The 20079-nt window shown below is 38.6% G+C and overlaps 1 protein-coding gene across 2 annotated transcripts in view; it reads left to right on the top strand.

The window, feature by feature from the left end:
- Window positions 1–20079, top strand: part of MSH1 (MUTL protein homolog 1) — an 82330-nt gene that overhangs the window by 7734 nt on the left and 54517 nt on the right. For both annotated transcript variants that reach the window (XM_089150675.1, XM_089150676.1), the window contains 2 exons: window positions 11250–11335; window positions 13511–13675. In XM_089150675.1, the coding sequence (XP_089006801.1) occupies window positions 11250–11335; window positions 13511–13675 (251 nt within the window). The remainder of the gene's footprint in view (window positions 1–11249; window positions 11336–13510; window positions 13676–20079) is intronic.

Below are 20079 nucleotides of genomic sequence, written 5' to 3' on the forward strand. Positions count from 1 at the left end.
ACCTTAGGAAAGCATCCTAGGGCTAGGTGCAACCCTAGGGGAAGGAAAAGAGACCTAAGGGGCTGGGGAAGATGGACTGGACTAACAGGGGGTGGGGTCTGCTGCTGTCACAGGGAACAAGGAGAAAGGGGGGAGTGGTAGGGCTTAGCTGTACTATAAAGGGAAGGGAGAGGGGGTAGTTGTGATGGGATTGGGGTGGGTTTCTAGGGCTGTGCAGGCAAGGGTGGGGAAGGGCTGCGGAAGGGGAGGCAGGGATTGGGGGTGGGGGCTTTCTACTTGTTGATGGCTGGAATTATTGATTGAAGGCTGAAGATGCTTGCTAGAATTACAGAATTGAATTTGAGAGCTTGAAGAATATGGATCTAGACGACCGCATTGTACCCCTCAAAGGAACCCTACCAACCACTCTGGCTGCAATAAACTCAATAATCTTTATTCAATCAAAACTGAAAAATTACAATGAATGGATTATTTATAGCATTAAAAAAAAAAAAACTCTAACTTGAGTTGGGATTCCCTAATGGATAAGGATCCCACCTCTTGACCAAAAACCCTTAGATTGGAATCTAATTAAATAGAAGACTTGGACTCTAGATGGGGTTCCTTTATAGGTTAGGATCCGATCTCATTACATAGACTCTTTGAGTTGGACTCTACTAATAAAAGACTAACTCTTTATCGAAAGAAAACTCCTACAAAACCTTCTTGTGAAAGAGTCTTACCTTATCCACAACTTTGACCAAGTCAAACACAACTCAAGAAATTAAAATGGACTATAACTCTCAAACTGCTAACTCAAATGAAAAGCTAAAATTAGATCCATAACCCTTGGATCCTGGGGATTTCAACTAGACCCATATTCTTGAGACCTAAAGGGGCAGCAAAATGACCAAATTATCCCTAGAATGGGTTTGGCCAGCATGTTGAGATGGCTTTTGGGCCCACTTTAGGGTTTGGCTGGGGGGTCCGATTCGTGTTCACATCAGCTGGTTTATTAGATTAATTGATGTGAGGGATATGACAAATCCATGCATTGACAGTGTACAGTACATTTTCCCTTAAATGAGAATCCATGCACTGATGCTGTACAGTTCCTTTTCTCTTAAATCAAATAGAAAAGGTAATGTTTTTTCCTCTGCATCATAATATTTTAAAGATTGAATCTGCACTCCTTTTAAGTCATTCCCACAAAAATTGGTATTATAACTTACATGATATTAGAATTAAAAGAGTATCCATGTTAGGATTATTTTCATTGATGTGCATCACTTCTGATTTATCCATTATGATGTGCATCACTCTGACTTATCCAGTATTAGATTCTTACTAATTTACTTGTTTTCCGCTTGGTTTTCTTGAAATTTTTTTTGGGGTATGTATCAGAAAATATTTTGCCCCTCCCCTCAGTTAGATTGTCTTAAATAAGCTGGCATTCTATAAAATTGCTTTACTGATGTATCATACAATACAATTACTACTGTACTTGTTGAGTCCTTGCACAATTTTTTCCCCCATAGTAATGACCTCTGCTGATATCATATCCTCAGTACTGCCTAACAATATGTATTTTCACATTTGATAGTGAATACATTTTGTATTGCAAGTATTTTCATGGTTGTCATGGTTTATGAGGACCTTTTGTTTTTGGGGATAGGTAAGATTGGTTGTAGAAAGGAAAGATACAGAGTAGGCAGCCCCCTAGAACTCCTCAAATGGAGGTGGACGAAGAGGGCATTCCCTCCTAATGGGTACAAGCACCCAGTTACTCCCTTTAAAATAAATATGCTCCTGCATCCTTCTGAATCATCTCATGAAGTTCCATAAGAAAATCTTCAGGGTCCATACTACCTTCCCTTTAGTCCATTATGTGCTTCAACAGCTGCCATGTAATCTGCTGGTTGGTTCAGTTCTCTCCAGTCTCCACACATGCCTGTATTCTCTCTCATGTAACATATTGGCCCTTATGAATATCCCATTTCCATATCTTGCAATCTCCAAAAGCATTGTATTTTCCCTCTCATGAAGTATTTTTTTTGTCTATTTCATCCGTGTTTCTCAAGGTTGTATGGTCTATTTTCTTTGCTTTGGTTAGGTCAGAACTCAGATGTGAATCAAGTCATAATATTTTGTTCTTCCAGATAAATAATGCATTGGTTGGTTGGTAGAGGCACTGGAATGGGTCCATCTTTAGTAGGAAGAAAGTAGGTATCTCATATGAATTCAAGATGATGTGGCCAATATATCTGTCAAGTTGCAGCCGTGGTTGGTTACCTTTCATCTATCAGATACTTGCCAAGTGAAGAGCATCGGTAAGTGCATATTCATGAAGACCCCACACTTGTCCCATTTGTCTGATTTATGTAATGGAAGGCTGAATTCTGAAAGATTTAGCCTCAGGCAGGATCTCAGCCATAGGACTGGAATAGGGGTGTATTTCAATCACCATTTGCACCTATAAGACTATGATCTGGAGGAGCAGCTGTTTCGCCTACTGCTGGTACAGCAATAGCTGCATCATGAGGTGGGGGCTCTTTGTATGACTGAAAAATAGAATCCTCTGGTTGAGTCAACCCTAAACTCTCCGTAGCTCTCTCCTGTGCACAAATTCTGAAACCCAATTCTGACCAAGCTTATAAGAGCCATTGCTCTGCCTCCTCTTTATGTTCAATTGGTGTTTTGTTCCTCTGTCCAAGTCAAACACCTAGACATTGAGTCCTTTAAAGTCAGGTGGCAAGCAAGCAAGCAAGTTTGTAAGGAGTCAGAGATGGGGGCGTGCGCTTCTCCACTTGATAACTAGGCAATATAACTCAGCTCAGATGACTCAGATTGCTTGTCGTGAATGTTTTCTAGACAACCCATGGATTCTGTTAGAGTCTAAGCTCTAATGGATCATCTTCCTTCAGTTCTTATCCTTCTCCTCCTCTTAATCTCATCATCGATATCTCTTAGCCACACAACCACAATAAAGACTCAAGACAGCGAGAGTTCTTCTTCTCTGACATAAAGGAAACACATGCAGCTATGGCGAGAACTGAGATGAAGGTAATAATAGGAAACATTTACTTATACCTCGTGCTTCCCTCGTAGTTCACTTCCCAGTCCAAATGGAGCTAAAAAATAGAAAGAATCAGAGTTTTGAATGTTAACCTAATTATGTCTGAATTATAATTGGATGAGACTCGTATGTTAATGGTAGAATTTTAAATTAGATTGAGAGAAAACCTACTTAACTAGCAAGAATTTATGCATTTAGTTTAAAATCCTACTCTGACATTAGAGTCTCATCCAATTCGAAGTTAAATATGATTAGGTTAATACTCCGAATCAAAATGTCTGTTTTTGCGTTAGTTACTATAAGTTGTAGCCTGTAAAGCATAATTCAAATCGGCATTGGAGCTTAGGGATTATGGGGTTCCTTTGTGATATGGGTTGTAAAGGGTTGATTTCCTAGGGGGAAAGGATAGGTTAGTGTTTTGTAGTTAGATATATTTTTATGGATCTCAAAGATGGTTCAAAATTTCGCTAGTTTTAGTCTAGATGACCGAAATACCAAAATTTCGACCCTTAATTGTGGAGGGGTTTTTGGGTTATTCTAGCCTAGTTTTCGATGTCCAGCGTAATTTGAGGCCAACAAACACCCTAGGAGGGCTATCTTTGCCTAAAACTTAATCCAAAGTGATGTGCTTGATTAACACATGCTCGGCTATATGTGGGCGAAACTGGAAGTTTGGAACATGAATTTTAACCAATGTAAATATGGATGTTATGCAAGACAACATTAATATTTTCATTAAAATGCAACAACAAATACAACAAATAGAATTCCCTATACAAGTATGTGTCAAGATGGGTCCATCCCCTGGGTCATGGAGGAGTACTCTGAATACTAGACATAAGCAATGGCATGATATGGTACGGATAAAGTTATCCATACAGTCCATCATTGGCATAACTGGTTGTGCTGGTCCTAATGGATATCTAAAGATGGAGTCCACAAATGATACACCTGATCCATCTCCATACCCATTTGCAATCTTGCTACTACAATTAGCAGATGAACCACCAGATGCTCCACCATATCCATAGCCTTAAACCTTGTATGGTACAAACCCTTGGAATTTTCAAATTTTTTTTTGAATTTTCAAGATACTAGTGTAATTTCCAAAATTTAACTGACATTACTGAAATTTCCTTGAGTTTGAAACTTTTCATTTTTGGTGGGAATTTCTAGTTTCGCTGAAATGAAATACCTTGTGCAAAATGGGATAAATTCCTTGAGATGGAAGCTTGGGTCTATCCATGTCAGAATGGGCGGAAGCTTAGAGATAATGTAGGGATATGATCCCCCAATATTGGTGGGGTTTGTATGGTTAAATTAAAAGATATTATGGTTCCTCTTTTTAGGCTTTTGAGAATTACAAAAATTCAATAAGGGCTTGTTTGGTTAAGCGAATCCAGAGATTTGAAATCTCTGGATTCACAAATGGGAGATTTTTACCTGTTTGGTTGTGTGAATCCCTAGATTCATGAAATCTAGAGATTCACATTTTTACACTAAAAATGTGAATATGTAGATTTATGGGTATGAGGTGAAATCCAGAGATTTGGATTTCACCCATACTATCAAAGCATTAAAGATTTGAACCATAATTCAATAAATATTTTTTTAGGATAAATCTAGAAATTTCATTCCAAAAATTCAAACTAACCAAACAGTTAATTTTACGAACCATGACTCTTGAGATTTGAAGTCTATAGATTTGAAATCTCTAAATTTTTGAAATCTACAGACTCAAGTAACCAAACAGGCCCTAAAATAATTATATCTTGAGATTAGATGGTCAGGATGGGGTCAAATTGGGAGGGGCAAATTGGGTTCCAGGGTCACTAGGGTTGGTGGGATGAGGTTCCTAAAGTTTGAAACAGATCTAATGGTTAGATTGGTATCGATCTAACCCTGAAATTTGGGTCTTTAGAAATGTCTGAAACTTAAGAAAATCCAAGTAAATAAGAAAGAAGGGTGTGATGGATGGGGGATGAAGAGGGAAGGTTAGGGATGGGGTTGGGATTGAGCTTGCTGTTGAAGACTCTGAACTGCAGAAAATAGTGAGAGCTGGGGCTGCTGCAGTGTTGAAGATTGGGAGGGAATGGTGGAAAATTGCAGAAAACTCAAACAACTCAGCCTTGGGATTCCTCCTTGGAACCCATGACTTTAATCCTTCCTTCAGATCTGTTTTCATTTGATTAGTCATGTCTGATTTATTACAACCTAGAGTGGCTTATTTATTGCCTACATGAAGGAAAAGATAAAAGGACTCAACTTCTAAACCGAATCAGATTTGGACTCTGACTGCAAAACTAATCCTATGTAAGTCTCTTACTTGACTCAAGACTTTAGCTCAAACAAGGATTCTATAATCTTATTCTAGAAGGATTTTGCCTGGGAGCAGTGCCTACGTGGCATTGCTTCAAGCAGTGAAGGGTTGGATTTTAATTTGGGTGTTTAGATTAAATCTTGACTGTACATTTTGAGCATGTGCATTAAACACCACTTAAGTGAGAATAAACCATTTTTTTAAAACAAACCGAACCATTTGAGGTTCAACTCAAACCTGTGTTTCTTTAATTTTGATTGCATTAGAATCGGTCCACATTTCGGCCCAAAGCTTCTTCGGCAACTGTGATGTACCAAGCTGCTCCGGCTGTAGGTACAACCAGCGCCGGAAATGGCTCGGCTGACACAAATTCACAAAGGAAGAGAAAACATTCTGGTGATCAGTGAAATTACAAAATCAAACTCAAACTAGTCAATGAGGTAAGAAGAAAGGAAGGTTTGGAGATATTTACCTTGACTTGGAGTTGCAGGAATTTCACGTAGTCGATGATTTCGTCCAGCATGGAAGCCTTGTTAGTCTTCCCCACATATAAATTGAACCAGGACCCATTTAGTGCTTCTTCCAGGAAATTAAATAAAAGAGATGATAAACAGTGCAATGACCTATTTGACTATCCATTCTCAAGAAACAAAAACAAACATCTTTATATCGCAGTTTTGTTTTCGTTTAGGCACAGAAAATGATTCCTTTATGGAACTGAACGACATTAATCGCCCACTCTCCTTTTCTTTGCTATTAACTCCATTAAAGAAGGCCGGAAGTGCAATGAAAGGATTGCCCTAAAGGAAAAACCCCAACTACAGAGACTCAGAGACCTACCTTGTTGGCATTGGGTACCAGTTCTTGCAGAGCCTTCATTCTCTTTGCGATTCTTTTCCTGCTTAACTAGCCAGGCAAAACGAATTCATCATCAGAAATTAAGAAAACAATAATAAAAAGCAAATAGAATTATTATTATTATTATTATTATTATTATTATTATTATTATTTTTTGTTGTTGTTGTTGTTGCGATTGTTGGGTTAGGAAACAATTATAATAGAAACATAGAAGTTGGAGTTTGCGAAACCTAACCCATTACCCTGAGCCAAACTCATAAAGAATAATAAAAGCTCAGATAGAAACAGAAGTTGGAGTTTGCAGATTTTTTTTTAATTATGTGGACTTACTCTCTCTGCGATATTGTGAGGATCGGTTGCTTGGCCTCTCCTAGCCCCGACTCCCTGCTTGGTTGTGCCTGCAGCCAGAGCAGCTTGGCTCATCACAGTTGCCGGAGAAGCTTTAGGCGGAAAGGTGGGCCCATTCTAATGCAATCAAAATTAAAGAAACACAGGTTTGAGTTGAACCTCAAATGGTTCGGTTCGTTTAAAAAAAAGCGGTTTATTCTCACTTATGTGGTGTTTAATGCACATGCTCAAAATGTGCAGTGAAGATTTAATCTAACTATCTAAGTACCCAAATTAAAATCCAACCCTTCACTGCTTGGAGCATGCCACGTAAGCACTGCTCCCAAGCAAAATCCATTCTAGAAGGATCCAATTTGGATTCTAAGATTAGATATGGAATCCTAACAAGACATAGACTCTACTAAATCTTGACATGACATAGACGGAACTAAGGGATTCCGTCACAACTCAGGAATCAACCTAAACAAGGACTCTTTAGTAACTCACAAAATAGTTACTCAAATAAAAAAGAAAATATATTTAGGGTCCTAATAACAAGCTGGACCCAGTGGCACCCTAACTTTAGACTCCACAATAATTGTAAAAACGACCAAAATACCCCTGTTATGATTGCGGGCTATAGAGCTTGGGGAAAGTAACCCTAGGCTCTATGCTGCTCTTGGAAACTGTTTACATCAATAATCCCCTATTGAAAGCATTCATCTCTTGATGAATGTACCTGTTATGTGATTTAGATCAAACATCTCAAGATCTTTAGTATGAACTCCTTCTCAGATTTTGTAGTGATGTGGGGGGAGTAACATGCGTATTGCGGCTTGCTCCATCCCTAGGTAAAATTTTGGCAGTGTAAGAATGCTAGGAATGAAGTCTTCAAGTCAGGAAGCTTTCTCTTCAAAGAACCCTAGGGGTACGTTGAATGTGATTTGCTCAGGCTCGATGTCAATAGAAAAGATTTGACTTCAAATTTTGTAGTGTGGTGGAGGAAACATATGTCTGTAACAACATGAACCAATGCAGGCAAAACTCTAGCAAAATGAGAATGCGAGGGGTCTAGTTTTCGTGTATGAGGGGCTTCTCTTCAAAGAACGGTAGAGGTAGGACAAAATCAATGTGCTCGAAATCAGTCACCATGTTGTCATCAACATCTCTAGTGCCGTCTCTCACCTTGTGATTCTTCCTGTTGAGGGTTGGTCATACATACTCTAGGGCTTTGAGAGGTTGTACGACAGTGCTTCCAAAGTCTTCGTTACCTTGCATCCAGTCAGTCTTGATTGCTTTGGTCTCTTCTTCTTCAGGAAGCTCCTCTAAATGTACAGCCTCTGTCATCATAGTCCCAAAGATTACTTCTTTGGATATAATAAGATCAGAACCTAGGTCAAAGGTAGGATGATTGACGCAGGTGGTAGAGGCTAGATCAAGTAACACCTTTATCACTTCAAAATTCTTCCGTAGCACTTCTCTATCTTCCAAGGCAAGGGAATGGTGATTTTTTGGGCAAGAAAATACTTCTTCATGCACTTCAGCTGGTGTTATTACTTCGATCTCATCTCTGTAGCCTGTTGCACCTTCTTCTACTGTCATAGTTTGTGCATCAAGGGCTTGAGTCAATCCTTGGTCCTTCTTTCTTATAGCTTTGATGTCTGTATCAACCTCTTCTGGCACTGACTTAGTTAGGGGCTTCTAGCTTGGTGGAAAGGTCCTTCTTCTAATCGTGGATCTTTGGCCTGGGTAATCAAGGATAAACTTTTTGATGCTTTCTTCTTTGGGGCCTCTGAACTCTTGGTAAGGAAATTCAAGGTTGCTGCTGGGTACTGGGCTCCTCTTGGTATGATTTATTGACTTGTCTTTTCTTGATCTCTTTTTGGAGATTTAATGGAAGGAATACAATTTTCTTTCCTTTACAATAGAATTTAGAAACATTCTCCCAACCAAGATAGTTACATCATTATAAACTAAGCATGGTCTCCCTAAGATTATGCTCATTAACTTTATGGAAACTACATTATACCCAATATCTTCAGAATAAGAATGGAGACTGATGGGTATAAGACACCTCAATTTTCCCTCGGCATAATCATTGTGGAGCAGACCCACTTGATATTGGTTGGAATGTTCTTCAACTGGATGGTTGGTTTTTTGGATATAGAGGTCATACACTATGTTAGAACAGAAACCATTGTCCACCATGGCTTTAGCTGTTGATCCATCTGATCTGACTCTAGTGTAGAATATGCAACTCCTTCATTCAATTATAAGGATTTTCAATATGACATTCAAGGAAGGGTTGTAGTCAAAAGTAGTTCATTATGAGGATCCTTGAGTTCTTCATTGTGGTTATCTGTTGATCCACCCATTGCTCTGCCTACTGCTGATTCATCTAGCTCTGGCTACCGCTGATTCATCTAGCTCCAATACCAGTTGATGTGACCAAATTCTAGGGTTTAGCTTGTAGGAATATTGCGCTAGTATTGGGCAAACTCCAAGATCCTCTTCAGTAGAATTAGCAGTCAATTAGGGTTTGGAATACCCTATGGTTGATGGGAATGGGTTGGTTGTGGGGTTCCCGGGGTAGGAAATTTTGGGGTTATGGGGTTCCTTTTGATATGGGTTGTGAAAGGTTGATTTTTTAGGGGCAAAGGATAAGTTAATGTTTTATGGTTTGATATGTTTTTATGGATCTCAAAAATACAAAACCCATCCCATGGGAGATTTGGGATAAATTCCGTGAGATGGAAGCTTGCGTTTATAGGTGTCAGAATGGGCTGAAGCTTGGAGGTAATGTAGGGGTATGATCCCCCAAGGTTGGTGGGGGCTTGGATGGCTAAATTAAAAGATTTTATGGTTCTTTTTTTTAGAATCTTGGGAAGTATGGAAGTTCATGTAACTTATATCTTGAAACTGGACAATCATAGTAGGGCAAATTGGGATCTAAGATCACTAGGGTTGGTGGGATGAGGTTTGTAAAGTTTGGGACAGATCTTATGGTTAGATTGGTGTAGATGTAACCTCGAAATTTGGGTCTTTAGAAAAGTCTAAAAATTCAAGAAAATACAAAAGAAGGGTGCGATGGACGGGGGAAGAAGAGGGAAGGCTGGGGTTGGGGTTGTGATTGAACTTATTTGCGGTTGGAGACTTGAACTGCAGAAGTTCTTGAGAACTGGGACTGCCGCAGTGTTGAAGAATGGGAGGGGATCTGTTGGAAAATTGCAGGAAATTCAAACAACTCATCTGTGGGATTCCTCCTTGGAACCCATGACTCCAAATCATTCCTTCAGATCTGTTTTCATTTGATTAATCAAGTTTGATTTACAGCCCAGAGTAGTTTATTTTTAGCCTACGTGGGGGAAAACATAAAAGGACTCAACTTCTAAAAAGAAAAACAGACTTGTCTCCAAGTTGCTGTGTAAGACTCTTAACTGGTTGCTTGTAGTCACGTCAAAAATGGTAGACAGCTAGTTGATATTTTCGCTTAGTCTCTGGAAATTGGGAGGATTGTTTATATTTGTGCCAAGTTGGGCATGCTCAATATATACTAGAGATAATATTTTCCCAAGATCCCTTGGGATCTTTGGATTACGTTGGCACTAGCTTTAGATCTCAACAGGTCTTGCTTGGGTTGGTTGGGTAACTCTGGCTTATAAAAGACTGCTGTATATTCCTCTGTTATATGTTACAATATTCACACTCTCTTCTAGCTGTTCTTTTATTCTTAATCCTTTTTCTCCTTTTCCATCCTTTCGCCATTTTTCGATTGACAGTCTCTTTGAACTTTGGGTATTTTTTGGAAGGTTCTCGGAGGAAATTTGACCAATGAGGTACATATGAGGTCCTCTTTCATGTGGATCCAATCATTTGGCCTTATGGCTGAGAGTTTTGATTTGGTGATGAGCTAAATGTGGCTGTGTTTTTATTAAAAATAAAAATAAATTGTTATGTTTTGACCCAAATTCTTGTACCCGATTTGAATGATGGACCCACACCGACATTTTTGTGGGTGACCAGAATAACTCGTTTGTAGAGACCCGTTTACCTGATTGGAGTCTATGTATATGTATCTTATGTTCGCATACCACATTATTGAGAGATTTGGGATTTTCGATTAGGGTTTTGGGTGAGAGTTCTTGTAACACTATTCTTGGCGATGAGATTTTTCTCCTCTTTCTTCCTTTATTTGGATGGATATGAGATTTACTTTTCATTTTCATCTTACTCTTTGTGCATTATAAATGTTTTTGCTATGTCATTTTGAGATTGGTTGAGGCTTTGAGCCATACCTGGGATTGGGGACATTCCTGCCTTCAACTCTTGTTACATATTTTTCTTCTTCCATACTTGGTTAAAATGTTTATTTGTTCCTTGTAAGCTTTTTATGAAAAGAGTGTTGTCTTTATCCTGTGTGACAAAAGGAATTGATTCTTCATCTACCCTTTCAAAAGAAGTAGATGAAAAATGTTACAAAAAAGAAAATGGATTGAGTTAGAACAAAAAGTAGTTATGAGTAGTCATGTCTGGCTGTATGGCAGGTGCACCTCACTTACTTGTCACACTTTTGAATAAACCGCTTACCTCTGGCTTTGCTTATTGTTAAATGCTTGACATGTAATTCTTCAGCTCTATTTGTTTTAAATATGTTTTTTTTGGGGTAAGATATTTGTTTTGAATATCCAGGCATGCACATCCGGGTAGCCCCTATGTATTTGGACTTGCTGGTGCTAATCATGATGTTGATTTTCCTGAGCCGATGCATACAGTTGGTATGGCCTAGCTACCTTATTTCACATATAATCATTCAACAACTCTTCTTCAAGATGGTATGCTGTTGAGAAATATTTTATTCTGCTGATTTTCTTAGTATATTTATAGTTGTCCTTGGGGTTCTATTGATGTTGTCTTAAGGCCTAAAGGTTTATTTTTAATTTGGACCCTCCATTTTCTATGAAAAATAAAGGGGGCTTTAGTTACATTGACATAAGTTGGAGTCATATTGACGCTTGTTTGATTCTCCTTCATAAAAGTGTAACCATTGCATGGAAGTTTGCTAAGGAGATCTATTCCAAGGTGGGAAACAATAGTGGATGCTTTGAAATTTGCAGGATATTTGTCAGCTGTAAGAGGACTTGTCTTTGTCTGAGTACTACAATACGTTGGTTTTGGCAAACATGTGACTTTACTGGTGATTCACTCGCACTTGTGATAGGATGCTTAGGCCTTCCACAAGTAGTAGGACAGGACCTGTGTATATACTTGTTTGGTCAGTACGAGTACAAATATGATCAAATCCAGGTTCATTTTCTTATCTGGAAACCTTTTCCATCTATTGAGTAGCCGAACATACCTTGACTTTTAAGATAGCCACCATACTGCTGTGGTTTATATTGTGCTTGTGGGATGATCTGCACTTCGTAACAGCCCTGCCATCCCTTCCTATGGTGGTTCATCCCCTACTCTATTTCATGGGGATGGAGCTTCGGGTTCTGCACATCCTCCATGTAGTATGATTATAATGGCCATGAGTGCCAAACACGGGAAAGTTGATGGACATTGCATAGTCATCCTCTTGCTTCTCATAATGGGCTTGGTTCTGGATGTTGGGCTGTTGCCCATCCTATTGTAATTGATGATTCTTCGCCCAGTGTTCCACTCTCTTTAGTGAGTACTACCATTCTGCATTTATGCTACTTGACCTTCCAACTTGAGATTTTTTTTTCAGTGCCGTCAGCCAGTACTATGCTGCCTCTATTACAGTCCCTTCCTTGATCTACCCTCTTCCCAAGGTACTTCTTTTTCGGTTGGCATAGTGCCTGGATTTTGTTCCTTGGATTATTGACTCTGGCACAAAATTGTCATATGGTTGGTTCTACTTCTATTCATATTTACCTTCGTCTGGTGGGTGTAAGGTTTTGTGTTGCTGATGCTGATTTATAGTGTATGTGATTTTTCAGGAGCAAGAACATCTATACTCATCTGATTCAGGTCTTCAGGTAGTGGTTGGTCTTAGTGAAGAGTATCCATTGGTAACTGTTTACATAGAAGTTCCTTTGGATTTTCCTCTGGAGGTTGGTATACTCAATGATGGTTTAATTGGATACAAGGAAACTGTACTAGGAATTAGTGATTGGTCTTAGTGAAGAGGATCAGTTGGTAACTGTTTACTTTCAGGTAGTGATTGGTCATACTATAGGTACTTTTGGGGAGACTTGACATGTGAATGGCTGATCAAATTCAAGACTTGTCGAAATTGTTGTAACTTGTTGAAACTAATTTAAACTTTAAACTACCTAAACCACGGTTGGTTGAAATTGGTATTACATTCACTTCATTGATTGAAACTATTGAAATGTACAAAGCACTGTTGAAGCCAGTAGAAACCTGGTATTTTTCTCTCTACTTCACCATCTTGTTCAGACTTCCAGGAAATCGAGGTATTTCAGTCTTGTAAGTTAGAGAATTGGATGAAGTGGCAAAACCAGAATGGTGAGAGGTAGAAGAAGAAGATTAGAGAAGAGGGTAGGAGGCCTTAGTCATTGTGTAAGCCTCCTATAGTCAATACCTTTATTTATAAGAAAGTCCGATGATTACATCTAGCATAGGAAATCAAATGAAAAAGGAATCAACCAAAAAAAAGAAAAAAAGAAAAAGTAAACTTGAGATCCTCCTTGCCCTATTCTTCCAGTGCTACCCTTCGAACAAGTCTAAACCAATGGTTTGACCAATGCTCAACTCCAAAATTATGGTAGTCAGTGAGTACAATGAGATTTAAATAATTGGAGTTATTATTGTTGAAATGATTAAAAGCCTATGTACTTATTATTGCTTGGGGGGGGGGGTACCTGCTTTGCTTTATGTCTTGATAAATGTAATCTCATTAATATCACAATATCAAGCTCTTCTCCAATTTCATTATTCAAACATTTTCTTGTACTTTCTAGGAGTATCCCGTTCTGCGAAAGGGTATTGTATTATATTAGTCTTGGAGACTATGAAGACTTTTTCAGCTGAGGATGGTTTGACTGAAGAGGCTCTAGTAACTAAGCTTCGCACTTGTCAATACCATAATCTATTCCTGCATTCATCTTTGAAACAAAACTCTTCAGGTTTGCATGCTCTTCTTATTTGAAAATCTTTGTGATTAAGATCTCTTTTGTCATATATTCATCATGCCTGACACCCTCCATTGTTTTCTTTTTTCTTCTTATTTTTCTTCTTATATTGAATAAGTAATTCAGTCTGATTCTATTGTAAAATCTTCTTGGACTTTATATAAATTAATATTTATTCAGTCTGATCTGTAGCCCTCAAATCCCTGTTTAAGAATCCCTGTAAATTAATAATTCAAATGTTGCCTCAGTTGCAGGTGGTCTCTTAGTACTTAGAGGCATTCTGTAATACAAAGCAGGATGAATGCATGAGTGGCCTACACCTAGAAGAATGGGTCTTTGTGGATATGATAAATTTGAAATGACTGCCACTCTTTGATTCTTGTGGCTTGTTTCAGGGACATGTTAAAGTAAAAGTAGTTTAAGATTGATAGTGTCAATAAGATATCTTTTATTGGGCCCCATCTGGATAGTGTCAACAACATGATGTCTTGTGTTAGGCTCCTTATGGATAGGGCCCCCCAATGTGTTTGGTTGCAGTGGGATGTTCTAGAGAGCATGAGAGAACCCCTGCTTGGCTTTCTAGAAAACTTTTAACGATGACTCGGCTTCTCTCCTTGTCTGTCCTCACCGAATTCCAATTCAATTTTGCCGAGAAAACATTACACCTTGATACAAACCATTGGGGGCACCGTTAAGTGAGACAATCATCCTAGATTCCTAGTGGGCTTGTTTGGGAGTCAACATGAATGGACTACTAATGCCCACAAGAAATGAATATCAGGTTGTGTAAAAGCTTGATAAATAATCTTGCCAACACAACACCTATGATGATGATGATGCTTGTTTGCAATTTAAAAGTGCAAGAATATATAACTGAAAGCGCATAGTGTCGGTTGTAGCTACTGGTCAATCTCAAGGAGGTGAATTCTATAGAAGAATTCAGTTCAAACATAGGGAATGTGCAATTATCGGACAGAAATTCTAAACTAATGTAATTACCAAAAGATGTAGAATTAACTATTGAATCTATCACTATTATGGAAGGAATTAGGAAAGCTAAAGTCAGAATATAAATTTAGGAATATAAATCTAATTAAAGGAATCACTTGATTTGAGATCCAACATGAAGTTAGGTAAAATCAACGATTAGCATGTGAGATTTTCAGGTATTTTGGCATAGATCTATAAGAGATGGTAAAAAGGGCTAACGTATCCTATGAGTAGTGCACGTTCAAATGCAAATCAGATGCTTAAAAAAAATCATAAACATTGTCATGATGGCTATAGCGGCAGTTAGGCATTGTCTTGTGGGATGACATGCATGATTCGGTGGTCAACTATTTTAAGTCCTTTTATAGTCGTGTCTATTGAATCACAAGCATGTTAATCCTTCTATTCATTCTTCCCTAATGGCTTCACCCAATTTCAAGGGAATGGATTTAGATAGACGTAGAGTGATGGAGATCTAGCACTGAAATTGCCTATTTTCCTTTGATATTGTTGATAAATATGGGGATTGAGCCTTTGTTTGATAAGTTTATGTGGTCATGGGCCTATCCTATGGGCTCAAAAGTCCAGTGTCTAGGCTAATTCAAAATTAGGTTAGGTAATTAGTTTAATTGGTCTAATTATGTAAATTTTGCCCAACTTAGGTTATGTCGACAGAGTAGTCTTTTCAATGTTTTATTTCAATTTCAGGTGTCTAAATGATGTAAGCAGGCAGGACCCTGCCTTTTTTTCCTGTGGCCCTACAGGAAGGCTGAACTTGACTAGGGGCAAATTGGTCATTTTTCCCTCTCTTTTGCGGTCCTAGTGGGGGCCTTATTGGTTGCAGAGTACTGTTAAAAGTCCATATCTATTTTTACTTTAGAATTTGAGTTGGTCTTTGATTAGTTATGGATGTGTCCTAGTCAGGTTAGGAGTTCCAATTAGAGAGGGATCTCCTTAGTTGCACTTCGCTTCCTAAAAGGAGTCTTGATCTACTCTTGTATTGTAATCTGAATCATCCTAGAATGAGTTGTCTGAGAGTCCTTAGTAGAGTGGGAGTTTGAAGTCAAGCAGAAGTCCCTCTATATTTAGATTTTTAAGTCGTAATCCTATTTATAAGTTTGATTTATTCTTTAAGTAGGAAGTTTTATTTGTTTAGGAGTTCTTAAACAAAATCCCCCCCCCCCCCAAAAGTCGTCTTATGAGTGGAGTAACAGATTTATCTTTCCTTAAATTCCAGCCCTAATACAGCTTAGCCAAACCCTACTGTTCCTCTCCATCATTTCTAAATCAACTCTAGACTCCTTTAACCCTAACCACATGAGTTTAAAACCAAAAACCCCCTAGCCTCTGGGAATAATTGATCATATACAGCTGCTGTTCACTGTGGAGTGGAATACTCCAAGAAGCCCGAACTTCAAGACCCTGAGAACCCTAATTAATTTTATTGGTTCACGTGTTTGATCTTGTAAATTGGCCCTCAATTTGGAGGTCACATCACTGAGGAAGTTCCAATTTTAAGAGTCTTAAGTTAATTTCAATAGGAATTCTTATGTAAGGTCATAAATAGCTCCCCGTCAATTAGAGAAAACCACTTTTGATTAATAGATTATTCCCCCCCAAGCCTTGAGTGCTTTTGTGTATGTGTGTGTGTTGCTGCTGCAAGTGTTGGTTTATGCCAACTTTGGTTAGAAAGGTCCGAGGGTTGAATATTCCGTGAAGTTATTGGTGAAATCAAACCAAATTGTTGCTACAGTTGTGTAGACAACCTTCAAGAAGCCGTTACCTTCGATCCAAAGCTCTACTAGGCTCTCCATCTAGGACACGACAACCCATGTTCCATTCTCCTTCTCATGTCTTCACATGCTTTTTTTTCCTTGATTTTTTTTGAGTCTTTGAGTCTTTGAAGATTTGAAGAGATCTAAAATTCAATGTTACATCTACACCAATACTTATCCTCTGCCCCCCCCCCCCCCCCCCCCAAAAAAAAAAAAAAGAGGAAAGAAAGAAAGAAGGAAATAGATCTACACCAATCTAGCCATCAGATCTGTACTTCAGGTTCATTATCCCCCAACCATAGTCACCTTCGATCTTGGTTTGACCCCATTTTGGACATCCGGTTCTAAGATATTGTTGTAATGTGAAGCATTGCTCATCAAAAGTATATTATCACAAGACCCCAATAGGGTATTTATAGTTACAACCTAGTTAAGCCCTATACTAAGTAGGAAAAGAAAATATAAAAAACAAATAGAAATATGTTGAAAGAAACGATTGTAGTAGAATGGCTTATTGATCTATGATCTCAAGCCCTTTATTTATAATAAAGTGGAAAGTAGACTATTACAAGGAATAGAAGTTTACATGAATGCAAACTCTAATTTAACTCCTATACAAACTCTTATTAGACTCCTAATAGAATCCAACACTCCCCCTCAATGTGAGGCATAGATATCACACATGTCCAACTTGACCAAAAAAGTATAAAACATCTGTCCAGGTAAACATCTGCAATTTGATCTTCAAACTTATAGATTACGTCTGCCTTATAAACTTCCATTTGATTTGTCCTCATCTTTACTGCAACTTTATGTCTCCAAGGAAGAACGCCCAAGTAAAAAAGTAGAATCTTCAAATGTTGAGAAGACTAAATTTCTGCACAAATCTGAGGGAAAATATATTATTGGGGTAACAAGAGCTAGGGTAAAACAGCCAAAGTGAAAGTTTTGATTTGTAGCAATGTTAGATCTTTAAAGGGAAAGTTTGCCAAGGGACAATCTCCAAAGGTAGGGGAGAATTTGTCAAGATAAGTGACAATCTCCAAAGGTAATAGAGATCAAGTTCTGCAAAGGTCAAACGACAAGTCTATTGCAAGGTTAGATCTCTGAAGGGAAGATGTCAAGTTAAGGGGCAAATCTCCAGGGTTAACAGAGATCAAGTTCTGCACAGTCAAAAAGATAGCTCTATAGCAATGTTAGATCTCTAAAGTGGAAGATTGCGAAGGTAAGGGACAAACTTTCAAAGGTAACAAAGATCAAATTCTACATAAGGAAGTCTACATGAAAGGCTTTGAATTGTAGACATCTTCAATCTCCCCCTCACGTGTAGCGTTACACGTGGGAAGATAATAACAAAGGAAATTCCAATGGGGAAACTTGGAAAGGAAGAAATTGTAATGGTAAGATAAAGTATTAGGAAAACAAATCTAGAGAAAATGACAAAATTTTGAAAGGGGGTTGATTAGCCTACGGTGCCACTGATGAAGGTCTGATATTACCGAATGGACCGGATTAAAAGATGTAGTCAAAGCCGAAGTAGATCCTCCAATCAGCTCGAGCAAATAAAGTCCATTTACCACGACCAATCTCCTTCCCCAGGACCAGATCCTGAAGTAGCATGGTAGAAGTTGGTAGGGGTATTAGAGGAAGCAGTGGTCGAGGCTGTACCGGCAGTAGAAGACTGCATAATACATCGCAGAGTAGCGAACTCCTCCTGCGAAAAACCAACGTCTGCAGAGGGTGTGGTGGAAACTGTCTCAGAAAGATTAGCCTTTTGTTTTCCTTGTCTTTGTGCTCGTTTTTGCTCAAAATCAGCAGGCTTCCCATGTAGTTTCCAACAATTTTCCTTGGTATGATATGGTTTGTGACAATGCTCACACTTAACAATCTCCTTAGCCGGATCAGATTTAGTGTGAACAGACTGTAAAGCTGATTTCTCCATAATAGGAGTATGAAACATGACTAATCGACGACTTTCCTCACACTGAACAAGAGCATAAGACTGTTCTAGTGTAGGAAAGGGAGAATGACTTAAGACTTGCACTCTGATCTGATCGTACTCCACGTTCAAACCTGCCAAGAAGTCATATACCCGAATCTTATCAATGTACTTCTTATATGTCGCCACATCATCTGGATTAGTGGGTGATAATCCCCATAATGATCCAACTCTTGCCAAAGAGATCGCAACTCAGCATTATAGTGGGCCACAGTTAGTTCCTTTTGGGTAGTCTCATGAAGCTTCTTTCGTAGCTCATAAACCTGTGCATCATTCCCCAATTGTCCATATGTTTCAGTAGTAGCTTTCCAGATTTGGGCTGCAGTATCAAGTAATAGGTAACCCCGGGCAATATTTGGATGCATGGAATTCAAAAGGAATGACATAATAAGAGAGTCATTCGATATCCATTTATCCTGTAAAACACTTGCGGTAGTGGGTTTGATAGTGGTGCCCGTAATGTATCCTACTAGTCCTCTTCCAGCAATAGTCAGGTAAGCAGATCGAGACCAGATCAAATAATTTGTGATGTCAAATCTTACCGAAAGAGAATGAAGAGTGGGAAAATATTCGGATCCAGTGGGAGCAGTAGTACCATCGATAGTGGTCATGTTGGAAAAAGTGTGTGCAGTTCTTCAGTCTTCACCTTTTGAAAAAAACTAAAACGTCGCAGAATGCAATAGCCAAACAATGTAAGACAAAAATTTTCTCCCTTCTTTTTTTTTCTTCTTTTTCTTTAGAATAGCAAATTATAAGAAACAAAATAACAATATGATTTGGCCAAATATGCAATGGTCTGGTTTGGTCTAAATTCAGAGAGAACCAAAATATGGTCTAAAGTTGGAGAGAACCAAAATATGGTTTGACCAAGATTTATTGTTTACCTGGTTCAGTCTGATTCGTTTTCTCTTCTTCTTCTTGAAGTCCCAAAAGCTGGAGAGACAAAGCAAGTAGCAGCAACGATGAAGCAAGTAGCAGCAGCGATGGTGTTTCTTCTCTTTCTTCTCTTCTTCTTTCCTTTTCTTCCTGGTCTTCCCTAATCGAACCCACTGTAGTGCAGTGGGTATTGAAGAACAGAGAAAAGAAAAAGGAGATGGGTTGCGAGGGTTTGCGATGGGTGCAGATGCAGCGGTGATGGTATGCCAGAAAAAAACGATGGGTGAAAAAAATTCAGGGAATTTCGATGGCTTCTGGCTCGATAAGAGATGCAGCGGTGATGGTATAAGCAGGGTTCCTCTTCTCTTCTTCTTTCCCTCCTTTTTCTTGTTCTTGCAGTGGCAGATTTCTGTCCAAAACTGAAGAATCGATAGGTTCAGAAAATTTCTGAATTTGAATATCTGCGATAGTTGCAGAGAAAAAAAGAGGAATTTGAATGTTTGCGATAGTTGCAGAAAAAATCCTGCGATGGTTGTAGAAAAAGTTCTGCAATTGTTGCTAAAGAAAGAGCTCTACGATGGTATTACAGTTGCAGAAAATTCCTGCGATGGTTGCAGAAAACTCTGCAACTGTGATGGGTTTTACGGTAGCAGAAGAAAGAGAAAATCTGCGATGGGTTTTGCAGAAGGAAAAAATTCTTTAATCGAACTTAGGCTCTGATGCCATGTTGAAAGAAACGATTGTAGTAGAATGGCTTA

This window comes from Hakea prostrata, chromosome 3, assembly GCF_041222555.1.
Source record: "Hakea prostrata isolate BN-2017 chromosome 3, UWA_Hpros_2, whole genome shotgun sequence".
In the NCBI taxonomy this organism is placed as follows: Eukaryota; Viridiplantae; Streptophyta; class Magnoliopsida; order Proteales; family Proteaceae; genus Hakea; species Hakea prostrata.